Below are 15,476 nucleotides of genomic sequence, written 5' to 3'. Positions count from 1 at the left end.
CACTCCCGTGAGCTCCCTGCGGGATGCAGGAGCAGAATTTTGGGAATTGGTTTCAGAGGCTCCAATATCCCGCTCCTCCAACCTCCCTGTGGGACGCAGGAGCAGAATTTTGGGGTTCTACCACCCCAAGCCGCCCTCGCCCTGCCCGTTTCTCCCATTTTTGGGTGACATCCACGGGATGGGCTCTTCCCTTGTGGACCCACCCATCCCTCCCCAGACACCTCTTTCTCCTCCCAGCTCCGGCTTTCCCGATTTTTGTCACAATTCCTGCGGTGCCTTTTTAGGGCGGGCAGCGCGGCCGTTCCAGAACATCCTGTGCGAGCGTGGGGAGCCATAAAAGGCTCAGGGATGGATCGGGAACGCCGGGAATTCGCACGCACAGCCCCGAGGAGGAGCCCAGCTGGGGAAACCCTCCCCGCCCTCAGCGTCCTACATCTTCCACACGGGGAACAGCAGCGCCGCTGGATTTACGCGGATTTATTTTAATTTTTTATTTATTTATTTATTTTCCTCCCCTTTTCTCTTCCCACGCAGTAAATCCCAGCCCTGGCTGCTCCCGGCGCCGCTCGCAGCCCGGCGGGGAGTGGGAGGAAGGGGATGCTCGGAGGGTTTGGGAGAATCCGGAGCATTTCCAGCCATGAGCTGTGAGTATTCCCGAGAAATCCTGGGGAAAGGAAGGAGGGAGGGGAGGGAATTCCTCCCTGGAGGTCGTTTGGGAGGGAGATGCTTCGGGATCCTGTGTCCTCCCAGGCTTTTCAGGAACAGCCACAAACAAAGCTTGGAGTTTGTGTTTCTCTTCCAAAAATTGGGTAGAAAACAATATTTTTTTTTCCTTACTTTTTGTGGAAAAATATGGGTTTTCCCGTACTTTTTTTCCGCAAAATATCCCAAATTTTCAGCTTTTTGCCTCCCAGCATCCCCGTTCCCATTTTCCAGCCTTTCTCCCAGACCAGGCCCGGCAGGGATGGGGTCGCTGTGACCTCCCCCAGCTGTGATCCGGCCCGAGCTCTTCCCGTTCCCTCCACAGCTGAAATAAAGAGAAAAAAGAGCTCTGGAAACACAACGCGAGGGCTTGGAAAAGCCTTTCTGTGTTTGCCCCGTGCTGCTGGGGCAGAGGGAGATTTTGGGGACAAGAAAGGGGATTTAGGATCCTGATGGAGCTGGGTGGGGAAAGGAAACCCTTTGCCCTGGCAGGTGAGTCCTGGCTCTTGAATTAAATTAAATCAAATTATTTGAATTAAATTATTTGAATTAAATTATTTAAATTAAATTATTCATATTAAATTCAAACTCCCGAGCTCAGCTGTGACACGAGCAAACCTCACCTTCCTCTGCTGATTTTTCACCCCACTCAGGATTTAATAAAGGATGATTTGAGCTCTTTCAAAAAACAAAGCAGGTTTTCCCCCCCGCCCCGGAGCTGTGACACCCCTGACGCCGGTGTGTCAGGAAATATTGGGTTCCTGACAGGAATATTTCCTTCCACAAGCCCTGTCCCTCCCATCAGGAGATCGCAGCTGCCAGGAGGAGCCTGGAGAGGCTCCCGAGGGACCGGGATGGGGGAAGGGGTGAAACCAGACCCTCCCGCACCCCAAAGGATGCTCGGGATGTGGGGTACAACACAGCTCAGAGCGCTGCTCTGCCCCACACCGTGAAATCCCTTCCTATCCCGATATTTTCGCTCTTTTTTTGCCGGTTTTTTTCCAGGCAGAGGCGGGGAAGCGGGGAGGTTCTGTTGTTGTTGTTGTGGTGCTCCGGGTGGTTGTTACTATGGCGAGGGAGCTGAGGCGGGGAGCGGGGGTCAGGAATCCCCGGCTGATAATTCCGAGCCTGTTCCTTTCATTCCCAGCTGCCGGGGCTGTTCCTTTCATTGCCAGAACTCCCGGCTGATCCCTGAGCTGCAGGGAGGAGAATTTTGGGAATTGGCTCCAAAGGGTCCAAAATCCCATTCCTGTGAGCTCTTTGAGGGATGCAGGGAGAGAAATTTTGGGAATGGGCTCCAAAGGATCCAAAATCCCATTCCTGTGAGCTCCTTGTGGGATGCAGGGAGAGAAATTTTGGGAATTGGCTCCAAAGGGTCCAAAATCCTGCTCCTCCGAGCTCCTTGTAGGATGCAGGAGTGGAATTTTGGGAATCAGCTCCAAAGAATCGAAAATCCCGCTCCTCGTGAGCTCCTTGTAGGATGCAGGAGCAAAATTTTGGGAATTGGCTCCAAAGGATCCAAAATCCCACACCTGTGAGCTCCTTGTAGGATGCAGGGAATGAAATTTTGGGAATTGGCTCCAAAGGACCCAAAATCCTGCTCCTCCGAGCTCCTTGTGAGACGCAGGGAAAGAAATTTTGGGAATCAGCACCAAAGGATCCAAAATCCTGCCCCTCCAAGCTCCTTGTAGGATGCAGGAGCAGAAATTTGGGGGCTGTTCCTTTCACTCCCAGAACCCGGCTGATCCCAGAGCTGCAGGGAAAGAAATTTTGGGAATTGCCTCCAAAGGATCCAAGATCCCGCTCCTCTGAGCTCCTTGTGGGATGCAGGGAAAGGAATTTTGGGAATCGGCTCCAAAGGATCCAAAATCCCGCTCCTGTGAGCTCCTTGTGGGATGGAGAAATTTGGATGGAGAAATTGCCTGGCCCAGCCAGGTTCTGCTGCTGTCAGGAACTGGGGTGGCGCTGGTTGTGTCTCATCCCAGCAGTTTGGATTTGAAGGAATGGAGGTCAGGAATGCCTGGAAGCAAATCCATCGAGCTCCTGGAAACAGGAGCTGAAATTCCTTGGACACAAATCCATCGAGCTCCCGGAAACAGGACCTGGCTCTGCTTTGCTAATTAGCCAGCCCAGGGCGAATTTATCCATGAAAATTCACCTGGAAAGGAAATCAATCATCCAAAGGGGCAGAATTCTGGATCTGCCAGGGCACAAATCCTGGGGATGCTGCTCAGGGAGGGCAGAGCAGTCTGGGCTGCTGCTCGAGGTTTCTCCTTGGATTCTGAGTGTCCCTTTGTCCTCCTGGACCCAGGAATTTCCAGGAATTGGCCCGGGAATTGTGGATGGGCCCACAGCAGGTCCTGCTGCTGGAGGGTGGCAGCCCAAGCAGGATTTCTCCGTTTATTTATTAATTCCTCATGCCCAAGCAGGATTTCTCCGTTTATTTATTAATTCCTCATGCCCAAGCAAGATTTCTCCATTTATTTATTAATTCCTCGTGCAGTAAATGATGTTTAGTGCGCTCCTGAACATTTATTTGGGATGATAAATAATAATAAAAACAAACAGCCCTGCTCGGATTAATCAGATTTTATGGAGGCTCGGGGTTGGGTGGGAAGGGTGGGGAGGGTTTTTCCTTCCTTGTCCCTCTCCCTTCGCCCTCTCTCGCTAATTAAGCTCATCTGCATGGCGCTTAATGAAGGACAGAGGAGATGGAGCAATGACCGCGCGTTCCCAGCCCGCTGCCCCGGGATTGCAGAGCCGGGGTTCGCGTTCCTCAGGGTGGGGATGAGAGGAAGGTCAGGAGGAGGAATCCGGTGGGGGAGAGCAGGAAAAGCTCCCCAGCCGGCAGGAAAACAGGGATGGAAGGAGCAGAGCCTGGTTTGGAGTCGCCTGCGGGTGGGGAAGCAGCAGAACAAACTGACTCCAACCTTCTCGCCTGGCTTGGGTTTTGGTTTTTCCTTTTTTTTTTTTTGTGTTTTTTTTTTCTTTGTTTTTTGTTTTCTCACCTCTTCCTGTTCTGTTTTATTTTTAGGCTCGGTCTCTGCGTGAGCTGCTGAGGCGGCTCCGGAGCCGCGGGATTGATGGAGAGGCGCTGAAAGGTGGCGATGCTGCTCGGGGGGGGTGGCGGTGACACAGGGGACAGGCGACAGTGGCGCTCTGGGGGTGGCACAGGGGACAGATGGCAGTGGCAGGGCAGCTCTGGTCCTGCTCTGCTCCTGCCAGGGTGGGGTTTGCACTCTGGGATTTTCCCTCAGTTCAGGAGGAACATTTTGGGGCTGGAGCGAGTCCAGGGAAGGGAATGGAGATGGGGATGGGTTTGGAGAATCCTGAGGGAGCTGGGAAGGGTTTGGAGAATCCTGGAAAGGGTTTGGAGAATCCTGAGGGAGCTGGGAAGGGTTTGGAGAATCCTGGAAAGGGTTTGGAGAATCCTGAGGGAGCTGGGAAGGGTTTGGAGAGTCCTGAGGGAGCTGGGCAGGGGCTCAGCCTGGAGCAAAGGAGGCTCAGGGGGAATTTCTGGCTCTGCACAACTCCTGCCAGGAGGGCACAGCCGGGGGGGATTTGGGATCTTATCCCAGGGAACAGGGACAGGAGGAGAGGGAACGGCCTCAGGCTGGGCTGGGGAGGCTCAGGTTGGACATCAGCAGGAATTTCCTCATGGAAAGGACCGGAAGGGGCTGCCCAGGGGGGTTTGGGGGCGTCCAAGGAATTCCTGGATGTGGCACTCAGTGGCACAACTTGGCCGATCCTGGTGAACTTTTCCACCCTCAACAATTCCGGAATTCTCTTTTTTTCCAGCACCAACCCCACCATGGAGCTGCCCAGCACCAAAGACTTCCAGTGGAAGTCCCTGGCGCCGCTGCCCAGCCGCAGGGTTTACTCCACGCTGGTGGAGGCGGGCGGGCAGGTGTTCGCCGTGGGCGGCTGCGACGACAACGGCGTCGCCGTGGACTCCTTCGAGGTCTACTCGCCCGAGGCCGACCAGTGGGCAGCGCTGCCCGCCATGCCCACGGCCAGGGCCGGCGTGGCCGTCACCGTGCTGGGCAAGAGGATCATGGTGATCGGCGGCGTGGGCGCCAACCAGCTGCCGCTGAAGGTGGTGGAGATGTACAACACGGACGAGGGGCGCTGGAGGAAGCGCAGCTCGCTCCGCGAGGCGGCCATGGGCATCTCGGTGGCGGCCAAAGGCAAGTGTTGGGAAACAGGGAAAATTTGGGAGGCTTCACAGCTGGCAGGAAGGTCTCAGAATGTAGAAGATGAGGGTGGAATAGAGGTGGAAGCAGGTTTTGATACAGAAGAATAATAGATTGTGGAAAACTTCCTCAAAGCGTAGCTTGCTCCACGAGGCGGCCATGGGCATCTCCGTGGCGGCCAAAGGCAAGTTTTGGGAAAGAGGGAAAATTTGGGAAGTTTCACAGTTGGCAGGAAGGTCTCTGAATGCAGAAACTGACGGTGGAATAGAGGTGGAAAAACGTTTTGATATAGAATAGTGGATTGTGGAAATCTTCCCTGAAGTGCAGCTCACTCTGCGAGGCGGCCATGGGCATCTCGGTGGCGGCCAAAGGCAAGTGTGGGAAAGAGGGAAAATTTGGGAGGTTTCACAGCTGGCAGGAAGGTCTCTGAATGTAGAAGCTGAGGGTGGAATAGAGGTGGAAGTAAGTTTTGATATAGGAGAATAATAGATTGTGGAAAGCTTCTCCGAGGTGGCCATGGGCATCTCGGTGGTGGACAAAGGCAAGTGTTGGGAAGTGGGAAAGATGGAAAGTTTGGCAAGGAAGTTTCGCAGATGGAAGGAAGTTCTCTGCAGAAGTTAAGAGCAGAAAAGAGGTAGAAGCAGGTTTTGATATGGAATAATGGATTGTGGAAATCTTCCTTGAAGTGCAGCTCACTCTGCGAGGTGGCCATGGGCATCTCAGTGGTGGCCAAAGGCAAGTGTTGGGAAAGAGGGAAAGTTTGGGAAGTGTCACAGCTGGCAGGAAGGTCTCAGAATGTAGAAGTTAAGAGCAGAAAAGAGGTGGAAGCAGGTTTTGATATAGACGAATAATAAGATAATGGAAAGATTCCCCAAAGTGCATCTCGCTCCACGAGGCGGCCATGGGCATCTCGGTGGCAGCCAAAGGCAAGTGTTTTCCATCTTTTCCAAAGATGAGAAGTTTGGCAAGGAAGTTTCACAGATGGCAGGAAGGTTTCAGAATGTAGAAGCTGAGGGTGGAATAGAGGTGGAAGCAGGTTTGGATGTAGAAGAATGACAGATTGTGGAAAGCTTCCCCGAGGATCACCCTGATCGGAAGATGCCTAAAAAGCTCATGGAAAGCTTGGGAAGTTTCACAGATGGAAGGAAGGTCTCAGAATGTAGAAGTTAAGAGCAGAAAAGAGGTGGAAGCAGGTTTTGATATAGAATAATAGATTGTGGAAAGTTTCCCTGAAGCACAGCTCGCTCTGCGAGGCCGCCATGGGCATCTTGGTGGTGGAAAAGTCAAGTGTTAGTTGGAAAGATGGAAAGTTTGGCAAGGAAGTTTCAGAGATGGCAGGAAGGTTACAGAATGGAGAGCCTGAGGGTGGAATAGAGGTGGAAGCAGGTTTTGATATAGAAGAATAATAGATTGAGGAACACTTCTCCTGATGGGGAGACCCCAAAAAAGTTCTGTGCCAGGACACCTAAAAAGTTCTGAGCATCTCGGTGGTGGCCAAAGGCAAGAGTTTTCCACCCAGATTACAAGGTGTATGCAGAAGGGGGAATGGATTTCTGGTGCTTTCCTACAATAATTTATTATCCCAATAATTTAATGGGATTTTGGGGGATTTTTGCCCTGTCCAGACTACAGGGTGTACGCAGCGGGCGGCATGGGCTCGGACCTGCGGCCCCACAACTTCCTGCAGCACTATGACGTGCTCAAGGACATCTGGGTGTCCCTGGCTGCCATGCCCACCCCCCGCTACGCGGCCACGTCCATCCTGAGGGGCTCCAAGATCTACGTGCTGGGTAAGGGGCAGCCCTGCCTCCTCCTCTCTTCCTTCTCCTTCCTTTCTCCTCCTTCCTTTTCCTTCCTTTCTCTTCTGTTTTCTTCTTTCTCCTTCCCTTTCCTTTCCCTTCCTTTTCCTTACTTTTCCTTCCTTTTTCTTCCTTCTCCTTCCTTCTCCTTCCTTCTCCTTCACTTTTTTCTTTTGCTTCATTTTGCATCCTTTCTCTTCCTCCAACTCCCTCTCCTTTCCACTTCCCTCTCCATTCCAACTCCCTCTCCATTCCAACTTCCTCTCCTTTCTCATTCCCTCTCCTTTCCAATTCCTTTTCCATTTCAATTTCCTCTCCTTCCCAATTCCCTCCTTTCCAACTCCCTCTCCATCTCAATTCCCTCTCCCTTTCAAACTCCCTTTCCCTTCCAATTCCCTCTCCTTCACAATTCCCTCTTAATTCCAATCCCCTCTCCTTTCCAATTCCCTCTCCATTCCAATTCCCTCTCATTTTCAATTCACTCTTTTCTAATTCCCTCTCCATTTCAATTCCTTTTCCATTTCAATTCCCTCTCCAATTCCCCCTCCATTTCAATTCCCTCCTCTCCAACTCCCTCCACAGGGGGAAGGCAATCCAAGTACGCCGTCAACGCCTTCGAGGTTTTCGACACGGACACGCGCTCCTGGACCAGGTTCCCCAACATTCCCACCAAAAGAGCCTTCTCCAGCTTCGTGCCCACCGAGGAGAAGCTCTTCAGCCTCGGGGGGCTGCGCCAGGGCCGGCTCTACCGCCAGCCCAAGTTCATGAGGACTGTGGACGTCTTCGACCTGGAGCAAGGTGGGAGCTGGACCGGCCATGGACCTTCCCGAGGGCTTTGGGGACAAAGGGATGGGTTTGGGGCACACAGGGATGGATTTGGGGTTTGGGGTCTCACAGGGATGGATTTGGAGTCACAGGGATGAGTTTGGGGTTTGGGGCACATAGGGTTGGGTTTGGGGTCACAGGGATGGGTTTGGGGACACACAGGACTGGGTTTGGGGCATATTAGGGCTGGGTTGGGGGTTTGGGGACAGTGATCTGGTTTTGGGGACACACAAGGCTGGGTTTGGGGACACAGAGCTGGGTTTGGGGTTTGTGGTCACAGAGGACTGGGTTTAGGGACACACAGGACTGGGTTTGGGGTTGGGGCACACAGGGCTGGGTTTTAGGGCTCTGCCACCCTTGCAAATCACAGAGCTCCCATCTGCTGCTGCCTTGAGCTCAGCTTAGAGGACGATTCCCAGTCAGGATTACCGAGTGCAATGGGAACACCCCAATCCCATGTGGATCCAGTGGGATAACAAGGGCCAGACCCAACCACCCCATGGGGTTTTATCACCCCAAGGTGCAGCAGCCAAACTCCCCTTCCACCCAGAGGGGTGGGTGCCTTCCCAGGAGTGGGTGACCCCACAAGCCCAGCGTGTCCTGTCCTCCCAGGTGGCTGGATGAAGATGGAGCGCTCCTGCTACCTGAAGAAAAGGCGAGCAGACTTCGTGGCCGGCTACCTGCGAGGCAGAGTTGTGGTGGCCGGGGGCCTGGGTGAGGCTCTGGGACCCTGGGAACCCTTTAAAAAAGAGTTGGGATTGTTGTCATCCCCCCCAAAAAAAGGAGAAATCCCAATGCTGGCTGGTGGGAGGGAGCAGGGAAAACTAACCCGGTGATGGGATGGGGTCAGAGCAGCCAAGAGAAGCTCCGTGGTGCTTCCCAGATCATCCAGCGCCTCCTTTTGTGCTTCCAGGGAATCAGCCGAGCGTGCTGGAGTCAGCAGAGGCTTTCCACCCCGAGAAGAACAAGTGGGAGAGCCTCCCCCCCATGCCCACCCCGCGCTGCGCCTGCTCCAGCATCGTGCTGAGGGACTGCCTGCTGGCCGTGGGGGGCGTCAGCCAGGGGCTCAGCACGGCCGTGGAGGCCCTGTGCCTGTCTGACTCATGATTGGAACCTATCTGAATGGGGATCCCACCTGGAACAGGGCCCTGTGCCTGTCTGACTCATGATTGGAACCTATCTGAATGGGGATCCCACCTGGAACAGGGCCCTGTGCCTGTCTGACTCATGATTGGAACACATCTGAATGAGAATCCCACCTGGAACAGGGCCCTGTGCCTGTCTGATTCGTGATTGGAACCTTCCTGAGTGGGGATCCCACCTGGAACAGGCCCCTGTGCCTCTCTGACTCCTGATTGGAACCTTCCTGAGTGGGGATCCCACCTGGAACAGGGCCCTGTGCCTGTCTGATTCGTGATTGGAACCTTCCTGAGTGGGGATCCCACCTGGAACAGGCCCCTGTGCCTCTCTGACTCCTGATTGGAACCTATCCCTGTTTTTGGCACTCCAGGTGCCAGAGATGTGCCCTGAGCCCAGTTCGGGTGGCTCGGGCGCTCCTGGCTGTGCCTGCAGGGCGAGTTTGAGGATTTAAGCGAGTTTGGGGTGGTTTGGTTTGGGCTCCTCCCGGAGCTGTGAACAGCAGATGGCATCCTTGAGGATCTCAGCAGTTTGGGACGGTTTGGTTTAGGCTGGGTGAGCCCCAGGTCTCCTCCCAGAGCTGCGAACAGCAGATGGCATCCCTGGGCCGAGCTGCGGCTGCAGCAGCACCTCCCGCTGTCCCGGGCTGCCCTGCCCGGGTGGCGCTGGACCAGCGCGGCTCTAAAATCCCATTTCAGCTGCTGCAACACCCAACAAATCACTTGGATGCTGCGCGTCTCCTCCAGTATTTTATTCCCGTAGAAAGACACCCCCGAGGAGCCCAAACACCCTCCAGGAGCTGGGACAGGGCTGGATTTGGGTCCAGGAGCTGGGACAGGGCTGAGTTTGGGTCCAGGAGTTGGGACGGGGCTGGATTTGGGTCCAGGAGCTGGGACAGGGCTGAGTTTGGGTCCAGGAGTTGGGACGGGGCTGGATTTGGGTCCAGGAGCTGGGACAGGGCTGGATTTGAGTCCAGGAGTTGGGACAGGGCTGGATTTGAGTTCAGGAGCTGGGATAGGGCTGGATGTGGGTCCAGGAGCTGGGACAGGGCTGGATTTGAGTTCAGGAGCTGGGATAGGGCTGGATGTGGGTCCAGGAGCTGGGACAGGGCTGGATTTGGGTCCAGGAGTTGGGACAGGGCTGGATTTGGGTCCAGAAGCTGGGACAGGGCTGGGTTTGGGTCCGAAGAGTCTCTGATGCTGCTGCCCAGGAAATGCCTCCAGTGCTGGGTCCTGCTGCAGCTCTGCAGTGAATCCCTTGGGATGAGAGGGTCCCAGAGCTCCTTTCCCTAAATAAATTTTGGGTTTGGCACCAACCTGGCCCTGTGGGGCTGCAGGAAGCCCTGGGATGGCCCCTCTGTCCCCAGGACCCTCCGTGCCCCCTCATTTATCCCAACCCAGCCAAGCATTTGGAGTTTTCCAGTGACAAAAAAATCCGGCCGTGTCCTCAGCTGAACTCCCCACACTCGGAGTTCTGAGAGGATTTTCAGCCCCGGCGGCTGCTCCAGCACAGAGGCTGAGGGCTGAGCTGGCCCTGCTGCCAAAAATCCTCATTTATCGTCCCCGAGCAGACTCTGTCTGCACAAACAGGAAACTTCCTCAAGGAGCAGCTTCCAAAGGATGGGGTGGAGCAGAAACGATTCCTGCACCTTGCCATGGGCCCAGGACACACTGCTGGGCTGGCCCTGGCTGGTGGGGACAATATTTTTGGGGTCAGTGCTGCTTTTTGGGGTCAATGCTGCTTTTTGGGGTCAGTTTGTGGTGGCAGTTCCCAAAAGGAGCCCCATGTGGGGTTGTGTGAGCGCTGCTCCAGCTCCGGCTGGGAATTCCGCTCTGGAGAGCTGGGAATGAGCTCTGGGATCACTCTGTCACTGCCACCCTCATCCTTGGGATGTCCCCAGCCCTGTGGGGCCACCAGCAGTGAGGTCACCCCCAGATGTTCCCATTCCTGGGGAATCTGCCGGCGCTGGAGCGGATGTGGAGTCACCATCCTGAGACACAGACGCTTCCTGGTCGGAAAATAAAAGCTCCAGCTTTTTTTGTGGGCTTTTTGTGGGGTTTTTTTCTGCATTTTTTGTGGATTTTTTTCTGGAGGTTTTGGGGTTTTTTTGAGGGGAATTCTTCTTTTTCCTCCAAATGCCTCGGGGTTTCTGCAGCCCCATGTGCTGTGACATCCCCAGTGCCCAAGAGGGTGACAGGGACACCTGAGGGATGGACTTGTGGTAAAGGGAGCATTGGAGGAGTGGTTTACTGGAAAAATTGGGATGGAGGGATCCATGGATGGATGGATGGATGGATGGATGGATGCATAGATGAATGAAGGATGGATCCATGGATTGCTGGATCAATGATGGGTGGGTGGATGATGGATGGATGGATGGATGGATGGATGGATGGATGGACGGATGGATCCATGGATGGATGGATGAATGATGAATGGACGGACAGATGGAACCCCCAGCTGCACTCCTGGGGTGGCCTCTGCCTCTCTCACCATCCATGAAAGGCCACAAATGACTTTTCCACAGGCTCCCAGCGGCGCTGATGAGTTTCCCTTCTCCTGCTGATGGATGGGGAGGATCAGAGCATTCCCGGCTTTCCCCGGGGTTTTCAGAGGGAAAATGGGGGGAAATGTGTTTCACACCTCCCTGAGCACCCCCCGGCAGCAGGTGAGGAATGCTGGGGCTCAGGAACGAGGGCCGAGCATTAAACTTTTTGTTGTCTCTGGCATTTTAATGACTCTTCCTTTCCCCGTGGGAGGCCTCCCTGCTGAGGGAATCTCTTTCATGATGTTTATTCCTTTCCCGGCCCACAAACACAGCCTGTGCCCACCCAATCCCGAGGCAGAGCCACAAGGTTTGGCCGGGATGTGGAAGTTTTCAGAGCCAGGAAAACGCTGTAGAATTTATTTTCATGTAATAAATTAATGAATATAAATTTTGCAGCCTGCAAGCAGACAGAGCTGTGACCGAGCACCAAGCTGAGCTCTGAGCAGGTTTCCCTGACACGGAGCCAAATTCCTGGCTGGATTTCAGGCTGGTTTTGGTGGACACGCAGTGGGGCCGCGGGACAAGCCCGGGTTGGGTTTTCCAGGGGAATTTCGGTGGATTTCCCCCAGCGGAGAAAGCGGCGGGCGCTGCCACAATGGGGGATCCTTATCAGCGGATTCCAGCGGGCTCCCTCCGCGTCCCTTGGCATTTCCATGAAAATGGGAAAGGCTTCCTGAATAAAGCCCTGGAACAAACATCCCCTCCCACAGCAGCACGGAATCCTTGGGAGGAATTTATCCGCTGGGAACAGAAACTCCACGGGGCTGCGGGGCCTTTGCACAACGGGGGAAACCTCGGAAAAGCATCCCGAGAAATCCACTGGGACCCCAAACACGGGGCTGGAGAGATCCTGGTAAAAAGACGGGAGCACATTCCCGGTGCTAAAAGTGACTTCAGCATTTATATTTATTTATTTTATTTATTAAAAGTGATTTCAGCATTTATTCTAATAAAAAGAAAAGCCTAAAGAAAGGCATGCTAAAAGTGATTCCAGCACTTACTATAATAAAAAGAAAGGCCTAAAGCTAAAGGGTACTAAAAGTGATTTCAGCATTTATTTATTTATTTATTAAAAGTGATTTCAGCATTTATTCTAATAAAATGACAGGTCTAAAACAACGGTGCTAAAAGTGGTTTCAGAATTTATTGTAATAAAAGAAAGGCCTAAAACAAGGGGTACTAAATGTGATTTCAGAATTTATTACAACAAAAAGAAAGGCCCAAAGCGAGCAGGAGCGCTCCCACTGAGGATGCTGCAGCAGCAATGTCCCCGATGTCCCAGGGGAAGGGCACAGCTCCCCTGGCTCAGATGTCGCTTTTTATCCTGTTTGTGTCCCTCTGGATTGGTTTCTGTTTGGATCTTTCATCTGCATGAAGGTTTCAGGCCTTGATTGGCCCTTACAGTTCTGTCCAGGCCGGGCTCCTTTCACTGAGGGGGTGCTGCACTTTGCTGAGGTGTAATTTCTTATAACCACCCTTTAAACCCCTTTTACAATATAATAAGCCAACTAACAGCGCTCAATAACAATGATCAATATTTTACAAACAGGTTCTAAGCTATTTTTAACAATCCCAGTGACATTTTCATTTGCATGAAGGTTTTAGGACTTGATTGGCCCTTACAGCTCTGTCCAGGCCAGCTCTGGGAGATGCTGCACTTTGCTGAGGTGTAATTTCTCATAATTCCCCTTTAAACTTCTTTTACAATATAACAACTGAACTAACAGCGCTCAATAACAATTATCAATTATTTTACAGCAGGTTCTAAGCTATTTTTAACAATCCCAGTGACATTTTCATTTGCATGAAGGTTTTAGGCCTTGATTGGCCCTTACAGCTCAGTCCAGGCCGGCTCGTTTTGCTGAGGTGTAATTTCTTATAACCACCTTTTAACCCCTTTTACAATATAATAACCCCTACTAACAGCACTCAATAACAATGATCAATTATTTTACAACAGTTGCTAAGCTATTTTTAACGCGACAGTGGCATTTTCATTTGCACGAAGGTTTCAGGCCTTGATTGGCCATTACAGCTCAGTCCAGGCTGGCCCTGGCAGGTGCTGCACTTTGCTGAGATGTAATTTCTTACAACCACCCTTTAAACCCCTTTTACAATATAACAATCAAACTAACAACACTCCATAACAATTATCAATTATTTTACAAGAGGTTCTGAGGTATTTTTAACAATCCCACGACAGCGACAGTGACATTTTCCCCTCAATCCCTTTGCTGGCCGCAGCCAGGGAGGTTTGAGCCGTGCCCGGACAGGATCCTGTTTGCTTTGAGGCTGAAATTGCGGCACTCGGGTTCAGCTCAGCTCCTCCCGCCGTGTTTATCTTCCCCGTGGCCTTGGAAACGGCTCCTGTTGCTGCTCTGTGTAAATAATTCATGACCACAATTCATTAGCGCCGCTCATTATCGCCCGTTCTTTATCACAATCCGTTATCACGATTCATTATCGCGATTGGTGCAGCCCGGATCGCCTTCGGATGTCCCGGGATGATTTTAGGATGAGCAGAGAGAGATTTGTGCCTGGTTTGTTGAGCTCGGGGAGGGTTGGAGGTGGGAGGGAGCAGCCTGGAGCTGAGGAACCGAGGTGGCCATAACAATCAGTGACAGTGGCAGGGGAAGGGACTTGGGTGTCTTCATTGTACCAAAATCACATTTAATGCGTGTGGGACGGTGCTGGGACTGGCAACAGCCATGAAGAGTGGCTCAATGGTACCAAAATGACATTTAATACATGTGACACCATGCTGGGACAGGTGACAGCCATGGAGAGTGGCCCAATGGTACCAAAATCACATTTTATGCATGTGGGACAGTGCTGGTACCCAGTCACAGCCATGGAGAGTGGCCCAATGGTACCAATGTGACATTTAATGTGTGTGGGACTGCATTGGTACTGATCACAGCCATGGAGAGGGGCCCAACGGTATAAAAATTGCATTTAATGTGTGTGGGACCTTGCTGGGACAGGTGACAGCCACAGAGAGTGCGCCCAATGGTTCCAAAATCACATTTAATATGTGTGGGACCCTGCTGGGACAGGCGACAGCCATGGAGAGAGACCCAATGGTATAAAAATGACATTTCTGCATGTGGGGCAGTACTAGGACAGGTGACAGTCAGAGTGGCCCAGTTGTACCAAAATGACATTTAATGTGTGTGGAACCGCATAGGTACTGGTCACAGACAGGGAGAGTGGCCCAATGGTATCAAAATTATATTTGATGCGTGTGGGACAGCATTGGTACTGGTCACAGCCTTGGAGAGTGGCCCAATGGTACAAAAATGACATTTAATGATTGTGGGACCACACTGGGACAGGGGACAGCCCTTGGAGAGTGGCCTAAGGGTACCAAAATGACATTTAATGTGTGTGGGACAGTGCTGGTACCAGTCATATCCACAGAGAGTGGCCTAAGGGTACCAAAATGACATTTAATGTATGTGGGACAGTGCTGGTACTGGTCACATCCACAGAGAGTGGCTCAACTGTACCAAAATCACATTTAATGTGTCTGGGACAGGTGACAACCATGGAGAGTGGCCCAATTTACTAAAATGACATTTAATGTGTGTGGGACATCACTGGTACTGGTCACAGACATGTAGAGTGGCCCAATGGTACCAAAATCACATTTAATGTATGTGGGACCATACTGGGACAGGTGACATCCACAGAGAGTGGCCCAATGGTACCAAAATTACATTTAATGTGTGTGGGACAGGTGACAGCCGTGGGGAGCAGTTTGGTGCAAGGCTGCGCCCATGACTTGGGGTCCCACCTTCCCTGAGGGGCATCTCTCAAAAGGTCACTGTATAACCTCACCCCGGTGACAAAACCAGCCAGGGGACACTGCCACCCACCTGGCTCTGTCCTGACAGCCCCGAGGCGCTGTGAGCTCCGTCCTGTGTCACTCTGTGTCGCTCTTTGTCACCTCTGCGTCACCTCCAAAACCCGCAGACAGGAGCCAGGGTTTAAATCATCGTTTGGGACCCCCTGCTCTGCCAGAGCTCGCCTGGAGCGGTGGGAAAATCCAGGTTTGGGTGAGTAATCCCGCAGTTATCTCCGTCTGCCATCGATCCAGGGTGTCCTCACCCAGGCCAGAGCCCGGCAAGCGCCTTTGTTTTAGCTCTTCTGGGAAATAATTGCATTCTTTTAATATCTGCAAAGGAAGGTTTACCGCAGGGAGACCACACGGGGAGGAGGTGGTGCTGAGGGAGCTGGGGTGGCCCTGAGGAGCCTCAGCTGCTGTTTCTC

General features: G+C 52.7%; 1 protein-coding gene across 1 annotated transcript; it reads left to right on the top strand.

The window, feature by feature from the left end:
- Positions 1-381: 381 nt before the first annotated feature.
- On the top strand, positions 382-9,834 carry KLHDC8A (kelch domain containing 8A). The gene is made up of 7 exons (XM_054294969.1): positions 382-644; positions 3,737-3,803; positions 4,501-4,889; positions 6,521-6,685; positions 7,277-7,492; positions 8,132-8,233; positions 8,433-9,834. Exons 3-7 carry the CDS (start codon positions 4,514-4,516, stop codon positions 8,624-8,626), a joined length of 1,053 nt encoding a protein of 350 aa, XP_054150944.1. The 5' UTR covers positions 382-644; positions 3,737-3,803; positions 4,501-4,513; the 3' UTR covers positions 8,627-9,834.
- The last annotated feature ends 5,642 nt before the right edge of the window (positions 9,835-15,476 follow it).

This window comes from Melozone crissalis, unplaced genomic scaffold, assembly GCF_028551555.1.
Source record: "Melozone crissalis strain CALT ecotype California unplaced genomic scaffold, PUWL_Pcris_2 ptg000424l_1, whole genome shotgun sequence".
In the NCBI taxonomy this organism is placed as follows: domain Eukaryota; kingdom Metazoa; phylum Chordata; class Aves; order Passeriformes; family Passerellidae; genus Melozone; species Melozone crissalis.
Note: the sequence above shows the minus strand (reverse complement) of the source record. Positions and strands in the feature narration are given on the sequence as shown.